We start from the raw sequence: 19,953 nt of genomic DNA, 5'->3' as shown, positions 1-19,953 counted from the left end.
GGAGGAGAGGAGCAGTCAGCTTTTAGCTCCGGCTCATGAGGAGTGGCTTGCAGGCTAGAGAGAGACAGAGGGGGCATTCGCAACTTGAGGGGGTCTGCAACAGAGGATGTAGAGTGACCCCCAGGAGGATATGGAATAAGGTGGTACCTGGCCAGGGAGGGGAGGGCACCCCTGAGGCTAGGCGAGTGGAGACTGTATCCAGTGGAAGCTGGTGTTTGTATGAACTTGTGCCCAGCCCCGCCCTCTGCTAATGATTCTTTTGCTCCCTCCCCCTTAGCCTTCTCCTTTCATCTAGAGCTTGCTGGAGGCTAGGTGTCAGTGATGACATTCATGGGCTCCAGCCACGTGTAAGTTTACAAAGCGTGCTCACTTTTCGGTGGGCCGTGGTCTGATTCTAGAGTGTTGTATGCCTGCGGGCTGAGCTAGGTCTCTGCCCCCAATTTACAGGTGAGAAAGCTGAGGCCCAGAGGGACTGGATGATGCAAGGTTCTGCAGCAAATCAGAGGCAATGCAGGACTAAGCCCCAGGCCTCCCTGAGAGTCAGAGTGGCGTATTCCAGGTCTGAGACCCAAGCAGCCCTTTTCCTGGTGGGGTCAGGGAGCAGCACCGTCATCCGCAGGGGGCCCAGCCCTCACACTTGGAAAGGCACTTGCTTTATTTCAGAGCCTCCTGATTGCTCTTCGAGGCAGGCCAGGTGGGGCTCACTGTCTCCATTTTAGAGATGTGAAAACTGAGGCTCCGAAGGGCGCGTGATTTGCCCAAGGTCTCCCTGCGGGGAGATAGCAGGGTCCTCAGTCTCGTCACCATGGAGCGAGGCTGGCCTTCCAGCTGGGCCCCTTATGCTGGTTCTGGGACGTACACTCTGCAAGGCGCTTACTGCTGTACTCTTTATTCAGACCGGAAATACAACATCCCTCCTCAGTCCAGCAGAATAAGCAAAGACACTCCATTCTGTTTTAAATTAAAAAACAAAACAAAACAAAACAAAACCCTTTCCCCGTATTTCTTTCCCACTTTGTACATTCACATCAAAGCCGCACAGAATTTGCCGGGCCTGGGCCAACTGCAAGGTCACAGAGCACATATCCTGCTTGCTGGGGGGAAGCCCACTGAGCACAGTCTCTTTGGCCAACCTGGACTGAGCTCCCTGAGGGCGGAGCCTCAGTTGTTCGGGTCTAGATAGATCCAGTTCCATTTGTGGAGAACTCAGTAGGTGCTCAATAAATGTGTCATGAATGAATGAATAAACGCCTCCCCCTTGGCCTCCTGTATGCCTCTGTTCTCACGACGGTTCACCTCACCAGAAGAAGAGCCAGAAGGGCCCTCGAAAGTCATCTTGTCCAACTGCCTCGTGTTATAGGTGAGGTCCAGAGAGGGTGAGTAACCAACTGGAAGTCACACAGTGAGTTAGAGGAAACACAAGCATAAGCAGACACCCTCTTTGGTCCAGAGCTCATCTTGGGGTGTCCCACAGCCCCCGTCTTCTGAGCCAGGAGGGCAACCTTGGAAGCCGAGGCAAGGGCTCCTATACTGCTCACCTCGTCGCTGAGTCTGATGCAGCCTCTCACGGAGCGTGCTCAGGGAGGCTTCCCCCAGAGGCCTGGGCGCCCTCCTGCCAGGGAGACGTCCTCCCCTGGAGAGGAAAGCGGCGCCACTGGCGAGAGGTTCCTCGGTCCCTATGTCAAGGTAGCACAGAGGCTGCCCCATTTGGGGTTCGCAGGCGGGAGGAAGCACAGTGCAGGGAGGCAGGTGTGCTGGATGACAGGGCCCGGGAGAGGCTGTGTCTCCCACAGGTGGCACGGAAGGAGGGCGATCTGGCCAGGGAGCCACGCAGAGGCCGGCTGACCTTGAGCTGGTGGATAACCTCTCACGGGAGGAGCCAGCCCGGGCAGAGCAGAGGGCAACCGCACGGGGCCCTGTCGGAAAGGGGAAGGTCAGGAGAGACAAGTGAGTCCTAAGTTTCACCCAGGGCTTCACCCTCCACTTCCCGACCTTTCCCCCAGGACTTGGGGCGCTCAGGGCGGGTAGGGGACCATCTTGAGGAGAAATGTGCGGAGGAATCACTTGATGTGGAAAAGTCACTTTGCTTCTCAGTGCCCGGTTTCCGCACTAGCAAAAAATGGGTAAATAAAGAAATCCTACCTCGCAGTGACACGGGCACGCACAGACCTCTGACCACAGGACCGTCTACTTCGTGTCCTGCTTGTGCCCTGCTGTCCGGCGTCTGGTACCCACGGATCCCATGGACAGCTCATACTCAGGGCCCACGGCCTAGTGCCAAGCCTCTTCACGGCCCAGTAATTTCACCTCCATTGAACTACTACTTTCTCTGAGGGGCGAAGTGACTCTTCCAGGCCACATTGCTTGCTAGGTGCGGAGGCGGAGATTCGAACCCCGGGCAGTCTGACTCCAGAGCCTACCTGCTCCATCTCGGTGCACCGCCCCCTTACTCCCTGCCTGTTCCTTGAGCCCTGGAGTTCTGCACAACAATACAAGCCAGTCCCCGGAGGAGGAGAGGCACGGGATTGTCACTCCCTGGATGAGGACATGGGGACAGAGGGGGCAGTGACTTGTCCCAGGTCACATAGATATCTGGAGCATTCTTGGCCATGCTGTCTCTGGACGAGTTCCCTTTGCACTCTTTAAAAATTTTTTTAAAAAATATTTATTTTTGAGAGACAGAGCATGAGCGGGGGAAGGGCAGAGAGAGAGGGAGAATCTGAAGGAGGCTCCAGGTTCTGAGCTGTCAGCACAGAGCCCGACGCGGGTCTCGAATTCACCGACTGCGAGATCATGGCCTGAGCCGAAGTCAGATGCTTAACGAATGAGCCACCCAGGCGCCACTCCCGCTTTGCCCTCTATACTGTAGACCCCTCCCCCACCCTCGGGGTTCCTCACTTCTGGGTCTGGGTGGGGTGTTTNCTCACTCGGCTGCTGCCGGGCCCCAGGGCTGCCCGTCTTCTGCTTCCGCCACTTAGCGCGCTGGTTCTGGAACCAGATCTGGGATAGGAGAGGGGGGACGGAGATAAGCAACAAGCTCCTTCCCTAAAAACCGTAACTGGCACCTCACAGTCTAGAAAGCTCCGTGGCATCAGGATTTCCTTGGCTCTGGGGGTCTGCCCTCTGGAGCCGGGGAGCAGCCGGATGCCGGGTGACTGGGAGCGGTGGGGTCTGTGGTGAGCGTTCCGCTTCAGCCAATGGTCACCAGGTAGACGTGCGAGGCTGGCAGTGCAGGCCCAGCCAATATTTAAGGCGGAAATCTCGATTTTTAGGTGAAAGCGCTGAGACGTAAAACACGATGCAGATCAAATAAAACTCATCTGTGGGCTCCTTCCTGCTCGCCGACCATCAGCTTGCAGCCCCCGTGGGCCCCTCGGTGTCAGTAGATGGACTGTTGTCTGCTCTCCATATTCACGAGGACACTGACTGTCCCGGACACCCCGGCATTTGCACTTGGCCCTTCTGCCGAGGCAGCCCCTGAATTCCGGGCTTTAGGGCAGATGCGGGGGTGGGGGGCGCTCTATATCCACTTAGCTGATGACTAATTCTAAATGGGAAGAAAAAGGGAGAAGTCTAAAACGGGGGTGGTCCCTAGCCAGGAGATAAGTAGGCTGGGATAAAATTGAGAGAAAAATGTTGACCGGGGCCCTGACTCAGATTTTGAATTTGGAACAAATCCATTAAAAAAAAAAAAGTGACACAGCGTAGAGCAAGCCTGCAGTGCAACAATTGGATTTGGATTCGCTAGAGTGACACTTGCAAAATTGGGGGTGTCAAAGAGGGGAGACACAGCCCTGGTGAGTGGCAAGGGGCTACTATGCCTCTAACCGCAGAAGAAGCCACAGATACTCCAAGGTGAGCAAAGGACAGATTCTAGATTAGGCAGTTGGAATTTATTTAAAAAATTTTTTTTATAAGTGTATTTGTTTATTTTGAGAGAGAGAAAGTACAAGCAGGGGAGGGCCAGAGAAAGGGAGAGAGAGAGAGAGAGAGAGAGGGAATCCCAAGCAGGATTCGAGGCAGGGCTCGAACTCACAAACCATGAAATCATGAGCTGAGCTGAGACCAATAGCCGGGACACTTAACTTACTGAGCCGCCCGGCTGCCCCTAGGCAGTTCGTACTTAAACCAGGTCTTGGGCCACTTCTCTGTGCTGCCTTCAACGTGATACCCAATTGGTCTAGTCAAGGGTTGACAAACTAAGGCCTGAAGGATCAGTCTGGCCTTCCTACCTGTTTTTGCATGCCTGTGAGCTAAGAATGGCTTTCACGTTCTTAAGTTGTTGGGAAAAAAGATAAAAAGAAGAATCGTGTTTGTGACACCATGCGGATTATACAAAATTCAGATTGTGGCGTTCATCAACGAAGTTTTAGACAGTGACTCTATGGCCCCATGGAGCCCAACATAGTCACCATGTGGCCTTCTGCGGAAAAAGTTTGACGACCACAGGTCTGGATTGCCAAGACCTATTTTGGGAATGTGGCCGCATGGTGAGTGATGTTCTGGAACTACAGCCACGTGGAGAGAGGGAAGGTGCGGAAGCAGATACCAGTGGCCATCGCTGATGCCACCTCGCTCCATTTCCACCCCCTCCCCCCCTCCCCCCCAGAGAGAGAGACCATCTTGTAACTGTGGTGACCTCATTTCCTGGAAATAATATTTGGCAAATGTGACCGTATTCAAGGGATAAGGGCAATGGAGAATTTCAGATGGGCCAGCCCTGGAGGGTCCATGATACATGGGGTCTCACCCATGGCCCCAAAGGCATTGAGGTTGGGGGCTGAGGATGGGGACGACTGTACCTGCACCCGAGCTTCTGGGAGGTTGATCCTGGCTGCCAGCTGGTTGCGGATGTGGACGTCTGGGTAGTGGGTGAAGTGAAAGATCTTCTCCAGCTCATGCAGCTGCTCGGTGGTGAAGGTGGTTCGGACCCTCCGCTTGCTCTTTCTCTCCTCTGGACAGAAAGAAAGTTCAAGTTGGGTTAGTGATCTTATGATTAGCACCCTTCTGATGCTTTTGTGCTACCTGGTTTCACTCTTTCAGCCCCTGCTGTCCACTGCAGAGCCTTGGCCACTGGCCCCTCTGCTTGGAGGTTTACAGTAGTCTCTTTCCTGGAGATCCTGTCCGTGGGCTGACCCCTCCAAATCCATCCTGAACAGTGAGGTCAAGATAACTTTCTAGAAGCTCCTCTGATTGCCCCTTTTGTTGCTCAGATACCTTCAATGGCGTGTCCTTGTCTACAACAGGGAAGGGCGAACTACAGCCTGAGTGTCAAATCTGGCCCACTGTTTGTTTTTGTAAATAAAGTTTTATTGGAACACAGACCTCCCGTTGATTTATGTATTGTCTATGGCTGCTTTTGCCAGCAGCTTTGAGTAGTTGCAACAGAGACCATATGGTCTACAAAGCCTAAAATAGTTACCATCTGGCCCTTTACAGGAAAATCTTGCCAGCCTTGCTCTAGAAAGTAAAGACTGAACTCCACAGCAGTTCGTCCCTTACAGCCTGTTTCCAATCCAATTGTCCAAACGGTCCAGCCTCAGGTCCACTCAGGGCTGGCTGCCTCATTTGTGGGGCCTAATGAAAAATGAAAATGTGGATTCTCTTGTTCAAAGAGCAGGAAAAACGCTATTGCCTTTCTTCTGCAATCTCTCTCTTGACCGGTCATGTGGTTATTGTTGTGGTTGTGGTTTGGTTGTTTTGATTTTTAAAATTTGCTGTTTAAGGCCATTCTCCCTTGGACACAAGGATACTAATAGGGTGGGTGTGGATCCTCATAGGGACCCACGGCCTACCCTTTGACTTGGCACCCAGGTGCATGTACCTGACCTTGACCCTTCTGTCATCCAGACCCTGACAGCCCTCCCATCCCCAGAACCACATTGGATGGAGGAGGCAGCAGTCCCTGGCTTGGGATGGGGGAGCAAGTGGCCTAGAGAAGTGGCCCAGGGAAGCAGGGAGGTGGTAAGAAAGGCATTGAGGGTTGAGTCAAAACTCCAAGGCCCTGGGGCATGCTTCGTGATCCCACTGAACTTCACTCACAAAACACAGATTCACACATAAAATTATTACGAATTTCAAGATGACCATTAGCATTAGGTCCCGTGTGCCAGGCCTCTGTCTGTGTGCAGTAACCTGGGCAGCGACACTGGTCACAGACCTGAGCATGTGTGTGTACGATGGGGAATCAGGCTACTGAGTCTACTGGGACCTGTTACGTTTGAGATGCCTATTGGCTATTTAAAAGATCTCTCCAGGGGTGCCTGGGTGGCTCAGTCGGTTAAGCGTCCAACTTCGGCTCAGGTTCTTGAGTTCGAGCCCCATATCGGGCTCTGTGCTGACAGCTCAGAGCCTGCAGCCTGCTTTGGATTCTGTGTCTCCCTCACTTTCCACCCCTCCCCTGCTCTCTCTCTCTCTCTCTCTCTCAAACATAAATAAATATTAGAAAACAATTTTTAAAAACTGTCAAATAGGTGGATGAATGTATGTTTGGAGCTCACGGTGGGTCTCAGGACTGTGGTTCAAATTTGGGAAGGGTCAGCATATATGTGGCTTTTGCAGTTGTGGTAATGGCTGTTATCACTCAGGCAGGAAGTGCATGTGGAGATGAATGGGGCTCTGGGAGTAAGCTGGGTCCCTCCGCTGTGGAGAGGGGCTCAGCAGCTCATGAGGGACCAGAGAGAAAGCAGCGAGGGAGGCTGTGATGGACAGGTCCCCAAGGTAGAAGGAAAAGAAGGAAAACAGACTGGATGCCCAATGAAGAAATCATCTCAAGAAAGAGGCTCAGCAGGGCACCTGGGTGGCTCTGTCGGTTAAGCGTCTGACTTTGGCTCAGATCATGATCTCATGGTTTGTGAGTCTGAGCCCCACATCAGGCTCTGTGCTGATGGCTCAGAGCCTGGAGCCTGCTTTGGATTCTGTGTCTCCTTGTCTCTCTGCCCCTCCCCTGCTTGTGCTTTGTCTCTCTCTCTCTCAAAAGTAAATAAAGATTTAAAAAATTAAAAACAAAACCAAACAAAACAGCCCCCACCCAAATAAGAACATGATAGCATCACGAAAAGCCCCCAGTATACATTCTCCAGCAAATCTCTATGTCAGCCTGTTTTGGGGGGCACCTGACCTGAGCCAGAGGAAGCTCAGACACAAGCAGTGCCCAAGAAAACTTGGTGGAAGAGAGGTTTGGAAAGAAAGTTGTGGTCATAAAATACAAAAAATAAATAAATAAATAAAAACAAGAGAGAATGAAAAGGAGGGAAAGCCAGAAAAATATCAGGGTGTTTATTGAACACCTATTATGTGCCAGGTGTGGTGCTGGACCCTGACCTTGGCTTGCATGCATGCGTGTATCTTAGCCTGCCTTGTTCCAAGATGGGTTTGTGGCATGTGGTTGAATCTGGTGTTTGGGAAGATGTGGAGGACCACAGGAAGACCACCTGGGTAGAATTACTATGGCAGAAGCCAAGGAAGGAAGAGCCAACACACACCCAGTGTGGTGTCTGATGCTCATTAGAAACTCTGACAATTATATGTTGAATTAAAGTAGGTGGAGGTGTGAGTGGTTGGGAGGAAGCAGAGGCAGTGAGTGGAAGAATTTATGGCTCGAGAAGGTTCTAGAGGGGGAGAGGGAGGCTGGGGAGAAGTTTCAGAGAGCAGCCTGGGTCATGTCTGAAGTCTGAGAAGGAGACATTGAGGCGGAGCGAGAGAGGGCTCTGGAGGGGTGCCGGAAGTGGCACATGCGGAACAGACTGGTCGAGACGCTCACTGCACAGGCGAGGGCGATCGGGGGCTGGAGTGAGTGGTCCCAGGGCTGGATGGCGGGAAGTCAGGTCGCCAGCAGAGAACGAGGGAGGTGAAGGCTTAGGGCTGGAGGGATGACAAAGGGCTTTGGGACAGCTGTTCTGGGGAAGGGCCAGGGCAGCGAGAAGAGTAAGGAAGGTCGCCCACTTGAAGCCTTCCCTGGACCACCGGACCGGGGCAAGGGTCACAGACGGTGGCGGAAGGGCCGAACCAGGTGGTGGGGGGTTTGTTTTCCTGACCACGTACTTCCGAGGAAGGGGCTGCGATTCTGGTTCTGCTTGGGACAAAGCCCACGTGATATAATGTTAGGAATTGTAGGAAAGGTACAAATCGCCTCTCTAAATCCCCTCCACTTTTGGGGACTGAGGGAAAAGTCACAGGTCAGATGGGATGATAAAAAAGGAGAGGGGAGGGCTGCAGAGGTCTCCTTTCCCCCACTCAGCTCGCTGTCTTTTCCCCCCACATAAGAGGTAAAACTGCCGCAGGCTAGGAATTGGGAGTAGAGGGGTGCTCAGATCACTCCCGGTGAGTGGGGCTCCCAGACATCTGTCTCATGAGACCCGACCAGAAGAGCAGGTTGGGGAGAGAAAGACAAACTTGGACCTGGCATCTGGGAAACCAGATTTGGATCAGAGGCGACACTTTGTTAGAAGTTTAGCTCCTTAGATGTGCCCTGTTCAATATGGTGGCTACTATCACCATGTGGCTATTTTAATAAAATAAAATAAAATAAAAAGTCAGTTCCTTATTCATACTAGCCATAGCACAACACCCCCATGTGGCTACGCGGCTACCATATCGGCCAGCATAGATGTAGAACATTCCCCTCCCCAGGGAAAGTTCTATTGGATAGTGCTACTCTAGAGATTTTCCCACTGGATTCGTGAGGAAGTCATACTCTGGGTCTAACTTTAAGTTTCCCCCTGTGTTGCAGGTTCCTGTAGTTTCCGCATATCTCTGGGAAAGAGAGGACCCATCAGCTATAGAGCTGACATTGAAGGTGTTGGGGAAATGGGAAACTTAGGAAATAAGAAAAAAGGTGGATTGGCCCACGTCCACCTCTCTGTTGGTGGCTGGGGAAGAGACGTATGTCCAGAGGAGGGCATGTGTCCAGGAGCTCTGGGTGAAGACTCGCTCCGCCTCAATGTCTCCTTCTCAGACTTCAGACATGACCCAGGCTGCTCTCTGAAACTTCTCCCCAGCCTCCCTCTCCCCTTCTAGAACCTTCTCTAGCCTATGGTAGATGGGGCAGGGTGGGGTAGGAAAAGAAGTGTCTGAGAGTCGGCTAAGGAATGATGAAGGCCCATGCTTCAGTTTTCCCACCATATGGAGGAGGGGGCTGCTCCAGGAAAGGAGTGCGAGGGCCCAGCAAGGCAGGTACAGGTTATAGACCACAGTGGGTGACAAGGGAGACGAAGCAGGTGAGAGAAGCCAGAAATGTGGATGGGGAGCAGAGGAAAAGATGGAACACAGGGCTTGGCCTGTGGAATTATGGAATCAGAAGGAGCTTCATTAGGGGCGCCTGGATGGCTTAGTCGGTTAAGCATCTGACTCTTGGTTTGGTTTTGACTTAGGTCATGATCTCATGGTTTATGAGTTCGATCCCCACATCTGGCTCAGCACTGACAGTGCAGAGCCTGTTTGGGATTCTCTGCCTCCCTCTCTCACTGTCCCTACCCCACTTGTGGCGCCTCTGTCTCTCTCAAAATAAATAAATAAACTTAAAAAAAAAAAAAGAGGAACTTCATTAAACAGGAAGCTGGAAATAGGAGCTCCCCGTGGATGCAGCCTATGTACTGGATAAGCTTCTTGATCACCAGGAAGGGCTGGGATGTCCTGAGCACCCCTCAGCGAGGATGATGGGGACGCGGGGTCCTTTTCCCAGGAGCACCGGATTGGGAGTGAGAAAATCACTGGGCTCAGCATCTTGGCAAAGAAGCCTCGGAGTCTGGTGCTCCCGTGTGGCCCACCCACTGCGGCTGGCCGGCGGCGGGGAAGGGCAGGGGGTGGCTGGGGAGAGGGTGGAAGAAGGTGGACGGGACTGCCTCCTCCTTTTAAGTTGCTCCTCTCCCTGTTATTAATTGTGTGAGCCGTGAATCACACTTCAGTGGGTCTTCAAAGAGAACGAGTCAGCAGAACTTAATTAAACCTGAGCCGTTTAGCACATCGATCATAAGAAATACACAATTTACACAGGTGATTAGGCCACCTAATTATAAACCGATGTTTCTCTGCGCTCGGCTCCCTCCCCTGATTGCTCCTTCTCTGCGGTCTGCTAATTGGCCCTGGCTGCTCAGCTAAAGGCCCTGGGGGGTTTGCCACTGCCAAGTCTCTGGAAATGCGCCTAGTCCTTGTCTTCCCAAGGCAGTGGATGCAGCATAGAGGGGACCCAGGGCAAGAGCCCTCTTGCAGACTGGAGACACGTCCTGGATGTGACAGGTGGGGCGCAGGGCAGACCTGGGCTGGTCTTCTCTCTAGTCTGGTCATGGACTTCCTACAATTCCCTTGTGCCCGTAGCATATAAGGCAAACTCCTTGGTATGGCATTCAAGGCTCTTCACGTTCTCCCTTTCAGAATAATCTGCTTTCTCCTCAATCCCTATTTCCATGATATGAGTCCCACCTGATCGTTTCTAGATTCCACACATTGGCCATGTCCTTTTATTCTCCAGGTGCTCGGTCTCACTGCTCCCTCTGCCTGGAATGCCCGTCTTCTTTTTTTGCCTAGTGAACTCCTACTCATCCGTCAAAGCTCAAATCAATCAAATTGATTTGATTTCTCCAAGGTCTGTTGTGAATCTCTGTAGAAACACAACAGCTCTTTTTCAAAGATAAAATTTAAGAGCACTTTTGGCTTGCACCATCAACCTGTTTGTAAGAACAAAAATCTCTGTTACTTTTTCTTTTTGTCATTACATATCAAAACGTTAATGGCGGTTAATACTAGATGGTGAGAGAGTTATAGTTACATTTTTAAAAATTTTTTTTATGTTTTTTTATTTATTTCTGAGAGAGAGAGAGAGAGAGAGAGAGAGAGAGACAGCATAAACAGAGGAGGATCAGAGACACAGAATCCGAAGCAGGCTCCAGGCTCTGAGCTGGCTGTCAGCACAGAGCCCGACGCGGGGCTCGAACCCAAGAACTGCGAGATCACGACCTGAGCCGAAGTCGGACGCTTAACTGACTGAGCCACCCAGGCGCCCCTATAGTTACATTTTTTAACCTTCTTTTTTTCTATAATATACATGGATTATTTGTATAAATAAACAACGGCAAAGAGAATAAAGCCAGGGTGGGAAGAGATGAGAATAAAAACCTGCTTCAGTCTGTGACTCCCTCTCTCTCTGACCCTCCCCTGCTCACGCTGTCTCTCCCTCCCTCTCCTAGAAATAAATAAAACATTAAAAAAAAATTAAAAAAAAAAAAACCACTAAGGGAAACAATTTCGAGAAGACCGCTGAAAAGTCCCCTGCCAGAGGGTTTGCCAGCCTCTCCGCAGGGATGACAGGGTTCATCCTCTCTCTCAGCAGAGTGAGGATTGTTATTTTCCATGCACATGGCCTCACTTTCATAATGTAATTTATGTACACACACACACACACACACACACACACTCACACTGTCCACACTTTTCATTTGTATATCTTTTTTCTGTTCTTAATAGCAGGTGGACCCTTTGTTTAAAGGGAATTGTACAGGGAGCCCCAGAAAACAAATGATGGTGGAGCTCTCTCATCGATGCGCAGGTGGCCCTGGAGTGAAGCTCAGTCTCCCCTTCGTCCCCGGTATCTCTGGCCGGGCATGTCTGTGGAAGCCCGCAATTACCCCAAACATAGGTTTTAAAAATGCTGATGTGCATAAATAAAGGCCAAAGTTCTTGGCTTAGCACACTTGACCTTCAGTCTCCTCATTTCTCTCATCCTTGCCGTTGCCCCGGGATGTTTAGATGCCAGCCACCTGGATTTGTTCGTGGCTCGAAAGGAATATGCCTTCCTATCCTTCGGGGCTCCTGCATATGCTTCCATCTGCCTGGTGTGGCCTCTCCCTTTCTCTGCCTGGCTCCGTCTCAGAAGACACCTCTTCCCTGAAGCCTTCCTGGAGGGTCTCAAATACAGTTCATTACTCCCTCCTCCATGTTCTTGGAACACTTCATCAGGTTCCTGTGCTCGATCTATGTTGTGACAGTGTGACTCTCCTGACTACGTGTGTTGGTCTGGTGAGACCAAATGTGGGGAGGGGGCTGGGGTGGGCACAGAGAACTGGGACAGGGTGCCGAGGGGCCCGTTTCACTTATTTATTTTTGAGGTTTATTTATTTGTTTTGAGAGAGAGAGAGAGGGTGAATGGGAGAGGGGCAGAGAGAGAGGGAGAGAGAGAATCCCAGGCAGGCTCTGTACTGACGTGGGGCTCGATCTTACTGACTGTGAGATTACAACCTGAGTTGAGACCAAGAGTCAGATGCTCAATCCACTGAACCACCCAGGCACCCCCGATTTCACGGGCTTTTAGAGTGCATGTGTGTGTGTTCTCCCTTCCTGCCCCCATTCCTCTCCAATCTATACTTGTGGGAACTGTCAGGCAGCACAGGCTATGAATCTGGAGGATGTTTCATGGTGTGACACAGGAAGTATGTTCCCAGGCAATGGGGGAATCCTTATTTAGTTACCTTCCTGCCACGAATTGAGGAGGAAGTTACCTGTTCTCTCTGTGACCAACCCAAGGGCAGGCAGGCAGAGTGCTCAGATTAGAGGTATCCAGAGCCCTATAAACAGGGGGAAGAGCCGTTTATGACCAAAAATGGGTTTAACAACTGCCAGGTAAACAGCTGCCACTTTACGCAGAACATCTGGCAACGTGGAGCCTCATTAGGGACACACCATTGAGTAAACAACAAAAACCAAACAAACCGAACACTTTGACAGTTCCATAGCTGGAGACTGAAGGTGGCCCAAGAAGACTTACAAGGGCCCTGAAATAAGTGGCCATCACCCCAGCAGGGAACAGTGTGAGAGAAGAAGAGGATCAGCAAGAAGGAGACTCCTGATGGGGCCCCACCTCACCCCCTTCTCTCAGCCACTCCCTCCGGCCGTCGTTGACTGGTCTGGGGGTGGGCATCTCACTCAGGCTTGGCCAATGGGTCCCTCCTCTGGGGCTTCTGGACTTGGGACGTTAGAGAGCTTGAGAGAAGTTCCTGGAGAGTGATGGAGCCCTTGGTGTGACTGGGAGGCATGAGCCGCGTGCAGACAGAAGCAGCTGGAGAGAACTGATGGGGTCGAGTCTGGCTGATGCCTGTTTACGGTCCTGCCCTTCCCGTGGCTCAGTTTGAGAAACTACTTCTTAATGTTCTCCAAGGCAATGCCTTTCCTTTTCTGTTTCCGCTAAACTGAGATGGTTTTTGTCCATTGGAACCCAACAGTTCTCATTAATATTGATCATTGCACCCTTTCCTGACTAAAACCCGAGAATGCCTCTTCACTCTTTTTGGGATTCAAAGCAAAAATAAGAACCCCCACCATGCCCGGTATGGCCCGGCGTGGCTTGGCTCCTTTCTGGCTCTCAGATCTCATCTTGCCTCCGTTGAACAAGTCCTTGTCTTTGGGGTTCCCTCTGCATGGAATGGGGAGGGATCCACATTTCCCCCCATTCAGCCTTCAGATTGTAGTCAACCATGACATCCTCTGGAAGCCTTCGCTGGCAGACCAAACCTCCCCTTGCATAGACCCTCTACGTTGTCACCTTCTCCCCAGCACTTGACCACAACTGTCATTGCGCTTTCACTTGTGATTATCGGCTGGCTGTTTGTCGCCCCTGAAACATTAGAGGCTACATGACGGCAGAGGCCGAGCTTACGTTTTGTTTCCAACATCGTCCCCACTCCCAGCTAAGGTAGGTTTGCAAATTCTTGGCTGCCTCTCCCTTAGAATTCTTTTCTCTGTGAATGTGGCCCAACTCAGTGACTCACAGGGCAAATGGAATGCCGTGGAAACGTGGCTAGGAAGTTTCTCAGGCTGGGTCATCAAAGGATGCAGCATCTACTTGGCTCTCTCCCTCTTGGACTGCTCGCTCTGAGAGAAGCCGCCGCCATCTTGTGAGGACACTTTAGTGGCACGTGGAGAGCCCTGTGTGGGGAGAAACCGAGCCTCCTCCTCAGCCAGCTGAACCGCCACCAACTCACCAGCCACGGAGGCACCACCTTGGAAGCCAATCTTTTATTCTGATCCAGCCCTCAGGTCACTGCACCCCACACAACATCTTTACACAATCCCATGAAGGACCCTGAGCCAGAGCTACTCAGGTAAGTCACTCCCGAATTCCTGATCCGCAGAATCTGAGTGAGATAATTCACATTTACTGTTATTTGGAGCCACTGAGTTTTGGGACAATTCGTTACGCAGCCATAGATACGCCTGCCACTCGGTAGATTCCGGTGGCTCTTTGTTGCATGTCTGGATGAGGGATACAATGGATAAATCAAATTTAAATGACAACCAATGCTTTCTGTGTCCTCTGTCTGCTCTGATTTCTCCTGGCTCTTATATTCCAGGCCCCTAGTATTATAGTAACGTTGGCAATGCCCTGCTAACATCCCTCAGAACTTTCTGTGCTCCAGATCAACGTCCCACTGCCAGGATATGTATTTCTGAGCCGAGAAGCCCAGATAATTCTGAGGAGTATAGTTGCTCCATTTCCCAAAGGACTTAAGCTTCAGTTTCCCACAGTGGTCACTGGCTTAATCACACACGCTTGGTTCACTGCTCACCCTTCTCTGTGTTTTTCTCGCTGTCCATGCTGGCATCTTTGCACGTCCCAAATAAACCACATGTGCTCAAACCCTTTCCCTCTGGTCTGCTTTTTTTTTGGGGGGGGGAGGGGGGTGCTCCACAGAGACAATGCTTTTCTGTGAGCTGTGACCAAGCCCTTGTTCTTCCTTGTAATCCCACAGGGCTTAAGATTCAGCCCGGCTCTCGGTTCTAGAATCAGCCTCCAGGTGCCCTGTGGGAAAGTCTCCAGGTCTCGTTAGGCTGTGGCTCTGGGGGTGGGGACTGAGAGAGGGGTTCCAGCAGAGGGAGACCGAAACCACACTTATCCTGGGGACATCGGGCCTTTAGCTCTCGGGCTTCTGCCCCGCTGCTGTCTGCTCTGACGGGAGCCCCTGGGTCTGCCGGTCTGAGGGCCACTCCTCACAAGGCGGAGAGACCCCCACGGGTCTGAGCACAGCCCCAGCCAGGATTCCTAATTCCCAGGACCAGGAGCAGAGCACTGACAGTTGCCATGGGTTCCAGACACTGGTGGGGGACGTGCAGGGTGGCGGGGAGGTGGGGAGGAGGGGGCAGGGAAGAGAGAAGAGAAAGAGGAAAACCAGGCGCTCCTTAGACCTTTGACCTCCAGAACTGTAAGAATCAATTCCTGTTGTTTTAAGCCACTCGTGTTCTGGTAAAGCGTGACAACAGGACCGGGCGAGGAAGCAGGGAGGGACGGGCACAGAAAGAAGAAGAAACAGAGGTAGAAGAAGCGGAGGAGGAGCAGCGGCTTCTAAAGGCCAAAGGTTTGGAGACATTTATGGGGCGCCTGGGTGGCTTAGTCGGTTNCTACAGCGGATCTGGCCCTCCGCCTGGCTTTATAAATAAAGTTATATTGGAACACAAAGACACCCACTCATTCACACACTGCCAACTGTTGATCTGTGAAGGCCAAGTCCAAATGGCCCTTTGCTGACCACTGCTATAGGGTCCCTTCACACCCCAAGAACTCCACCCTGCCCCCGGGCCAGCTCCACCACAGAAGCGCTGCCCCAAGCGGGTGTCGCCAGGACTCTCCAGCTGCGGACCCCACCCCCGCTCCAGGGGCATGGCCACCAGCACTGGCCTTGTTCACGCCCCAGTCCCCAGCCTGGCCCAGAGTGAGCACTCAGCAGTCGGCCTCTGAGTGACTGCATGGGAGCAGAGCTAAGACCCCGGCCACCCTGCCCCAGGCCAGAAGCCCTGCACTGGTTACCCACTGGGGTGGCCTCTCCCCTACCTTCCTTTTCCCTTTGCCCCGGGGCATCACAATTTCCCTGCAAAGGGTCCTCCGTGGCACAGATGACCTCTGTGTTCCCTGAGTCTGAGCTTCTAGTACAAAGGGGTTTCCTTTGACTGGGCCTCCCTTGACTTTGGAGGGTCCTGGGCTTCCGGGGGGCCTGACTCTCTCAGGAGTGAGCGGGCAGCTGGGTTCAGCATTCTTTCAAGTAGGGAGACCCTCTGGGATTTTTCTACTGGCTTGAGACCTGGGAGGGTCCGAGCCCGAGTTTATGAGGGTCGCCGCCATGAGAGGCGAGGGAGGCAGAGCGCTGGCCCCGGCCTGGATGCCTGAGCCGGCCCCGCGCCTGTGCATACTGGCTTTGTAGCTTGGAATAAGCCATTTTGCCTCCCTGGGCCTCAGCCTCCTTCAAGAGTGGTCCTTGGACCACCTACATCAGAGTCATTTGGGAGAGCTTGCTAGAATGTGGATTCCCGGGGCGCCTGGGGGGCTCAGTCAGTTGAATGTCCTACTCTTGACTTCAGCTCAGGTCATGATCTCACAGTTTGTGTGGTTGAGCCCCGCGTTGGACTCCCAGCACAGAGCCTGCTTGGGATTCTCTCCCTCCTTTTCTCTCTGCCCCTCCCCCACTGGCATGTTTGCAGTGTCTCTCAAAAATACAAATCAACTTTAGAATGCTGGTTCCTCCTCTGCCCCTCTCCCCCAGCTCGCTCTCAGAAATAAACATTAAAAAATGCAGATTCCTGGGCACCACCGTAGACCCAGAGGCAGAGTCTGGGGTGCTGGGCCTGAAGTGCCACATGTTTCCAAGCTGTCTGGGCATTTGGGACAGAGAGGTCATGCTTGACAGTCCCCGCCTGCGTGTCACTCTGTGGACCCCTTTAGGTGTGCAGCTTATTTCTGTGTTTTTATTATTGGGGTAGGGGGCCGTGGATGCACCACCTCTGCTGCCGTGGACTTCCATTCTCTGAGGGCTTCTGCGTGAGAGGCATGAGCAGCAGTAACAAGCACCAGGCAGGGACGGGGCTCTGTGAAGGCCGGGAGAGGTGGAGGCCGCTGAGGCCATTTGCTCTCTTGCTCTCCCACCTGGCATGGACACCCCTCCCCGCCCCCCCAACTCCCCTCTGCAGGGAGGAAGCTTCTGCCACAGAAAATGACCACAAGTGACACCACCACTAAGCAACCAGTTTGTTGAAGAATGGGTCATTGCGCACGTTGGAGCTGGGAGGGATCCTAAGAATATTCTAGTCCTGTCTTTCACGTTGCAGATGGGGAAGTGGAGGCTCAGGAAGAGGAGCAGCTCGCCTGAGGTCCTCCTGTGAATCAGCCCCAGAAGGGGGTCGGAGGCCGGACTCCTGGAGTCCCGGCTCCCCATCCTCCCGGCCTAACCTCTCACAGACGCCAGCTCGTTTGCAATTTCTGCAAATTACTTTTGTGGTTCCTGACATGTTGGCATCCCATCTGTATTATTATTCGCTTAGCATTTTCCCAAATAACCTTTTTGTTTTACCTACGTAAGTAAATCCGTTTTAACAGGCAATCTCATGGCATGTCCATAAATGGATGACTGGCATCCTGTGTTGTAAGTAGAAGGTTAGCGTCGGAATCGCTACAGAGCTCGACATAGACAGCCTCTGTCTGTGTCGTCCTCAGACTCATTTCAGAAGCCTAGACCTTCTCTAGTCTTTTGGAAATGCTCCGTGCCAGCGTAGTGGGAGATGTATAGATTTAAGCCACGTTCAGGAATGATCTAGTCTCAGGCCACCAGGGTTCAATTGTGCTGCTAACTACTCAGGTCGCTGGTGCAGGTGACTTCTCTTCTGAGTTCTATCATCTGCAAGGTGGGGCTCACAGCTGTGGCAAGTCCATGGGAAACAGCCAGGGGAGTGCCGGGGAGGGGGGCATAGGGCACTACCCTGTAGACGATTGCTATTTCCGCAAACCCTTCCTAGAGGGTCTGCTAACAAGGCAACGGACATACAACATAGCAGCATCTTCCAGGGGAGGTTTAGAATGAGTGGCTCCCTTTTTGCCACCAGCTGTTATCAGGCTAGGGGGAGGGAAGTTGCTCCGGGAGGGGGATTTGGCTTCTCTTCCCTCGCTGCTCCTTTCTCTTCTCCCCCTCTCTCCCCTCCCCATCTCTCTTTCCCTCTCATTAAGACAGAGAGGGTTGTCATGGATTTTACGTAGCTGCAGCTAGCCAGACTCAGGTTAGACCCAAAGAACTGTTTCTTAGGCTCATTCAGTTCACTGGAAGATCTTAGTGAGCTTCCGGAAATGAAGCTGGGGACTCTCTCCTACTGATTGACTCAGCTCCAGGGATACCCGTCAGCTTCCCCCGGGGGGTGGGTGGCCCATCCAGGGTCTTCCCCTTGCCTGTGGTTGAGCACAAGCCCCTTTTGGGATGCTGAACTTGGGTGAGACTGAGTGGGACTCGGTGATGGTAGGAAACGACATCGTGGGCTCCTCTGAGCTGCCCTTTTGGCCTTTCCCTGGATTACAAGGGTAGAAAGGGGAAGGAACTGGGAAACTCATGAGTGAGATACTCCAGTGTTGCCCACTACCAGGCTCCAGCAGACTCTTGTTGACACCCCTCTCTCATCCCTCACTCAGCCGGTTCCCTGAGGGTAAGGCTGAGGCCAGAGTGAAAGGGACTTCCCTGAGGTCACGAAGCAGGCCAGGGCAGGCTGGAGAATGACCCAGAGGGGTCCTGACCTGCCAGCAGGTGCGTGTGTCTGCCTCAATGCCCTTCCTCAAACTGGCTCTCAGGAAGAGCTCTGAGAGCTTCCCCGTCATTGTGGTTTGGGGGACATGTCCTGGGGTGGGCCGTTGGCCTGGGGGGGTTGGTGATCAGGAGGGGCAGATCCCAGGGTAAGCTTCAGCCACGGAAAGCCACGTTGGCTGAATTCAGCTTACGAAGAACAATGTGTCGGACCGAGCGGGTGTCTGGGGACAGCCGACCCCTTCTTGCTCTCAGGTCCTCTGCCCCCTGGCTGCACAGCTTGGGGACACCATCCACCTCTTCCCTTTCACAGGCGAGTTTCCTCATCTGTCAAGTCATGATAATCGTGCCCTTTCTACCGAAACGAAAGAGGAAACTCTAGGGCAATGCCCGCGGCAGCGGAAATGCTGTGTAAACACATGGGACCCGGCATTCTCAGCGGTGGCCTGCTTGCAGGAACACATCCCGCATTCCGCATCCCTGTATCCTGCAACGGATGGAGCCTTCCTTGGCATCTGCATCTGGAAAACCTCAGTCCCGGCTGGACAGAAGGGTATTTAAGGCGACTGGCCCAACACCTGACCTCTCTTTGAATTTTGGGGTCCTCTCTTCTATGGATACAGAGCAGCTTTCTCTCTGCCTGAGCCCAGCCGGCTCCTGGGGACCTGGGAGTGGAAAAAAAAATGACCGGAAGACACTTACCCTGGGGCTTGGCCTGCGGGGGCCCTTCCGGCCCAGAGCTTACAGCTGCTGCTTGCCTGGTGCCTTGTCCACCCGCCCCTTCCGGCCTGACCACATGGCTCTTTTCAGTGGGTCTCTTTAAGATCTCCTCGATGGAGAAGGACAGCCCCAGCTTCTCTGGGGCCCCGCAGCGCCCTGAGTTCTTCCTCTCCATACCCCGCAGAGGACAGGGCTTGCGTTGGCACTCTCTGTGGGTGGCCGTGAGGAGGGACAGAAGGGGACCTTGCGTGCACCCAGGGCTACGACGGTGGGGGGTGGCGGACTTCCTCCCCTAAAAAATCCTGTAATAATCAAAAGGACAAGCAGAGGTGGAGAACGGGGAGCCTCATGTCAGATTATCCAAGCACGATTCTGTCTCCATGGGGACTTCCGCGGGCTCCTTTCAAACACTGCTGGGCTCGAGGAGGCAGGTCACACCGGGAGAGCTGGAACGGGCTGTACCCCATGCCCGTGGGCTCAGAGCTCCCGCAGGCTTGATGTCAAGGGAGTCACCATTGCCAGGCTGGGTTCAGTTGCACTGCAGAAGGTCTTCTCTGGGGTGATCGTTTTCAAAATCTCCAGGCTAGGTCGGGGTCCCCGCGGTCACTGTCGGGGGAGGGGGGCAAGGTACAGAGCTAGAAGGAAGGTGGAGCCTGTTCCCAGAGATCTGGGGGCAACACGCCCACCTTCGCCTTTT

General features: G+C 52.9%; 1 protein-coding gene across 1 annotated transcript; it reads right to left on the bottom strand.

Moving 5' to 3' along the window:
* Positions 1–1,676: 1,676 nt before the first annotated feature.
* ISX (intestine specific homeobox) lies at positions 1,677–19,723 on the bottom strand. The gene is made up of 5 exons (XM_077761967.1): positions 19,695–19,723; positions 19,239–19,465; positions 4,803–4,954; positions 2,899–3,000; positions 1,677–1,916 (listed from the first exon to the last, which is right to left on the bottom strand). Exons 1-5 carry the CDS (start codon positions 19,721–19,723, stop codon positions 1,677–1,679), a joined length of 750 nt encoding a protein of 249 aa, XP_077618093.1.
* Positions 19,724–19,953: the final 230 nt, after the last annotated feature.

Source organism: Crocuta crocuta, unplaced genomic scaffold, assembly GCF_008692635.1.
Source record: "Crocuta crocuta isolate KB4526 unplaced genomic scaffold, BGI_CrCroc_1.0 scaffold193, whole genome shotgun sequence".
In the NCBI taxonomy this organism is placed as follows: Eukaryota; Metazoa; Chordata; class Mammalia; order Carnivora; family Hyaenidae; genus Crocuta; species Crocuta crocuta.
Note: the sequence above shows the minus strand (reverse complement) of the source record. Positions and strands in the feature narration are given on the sequence as shown.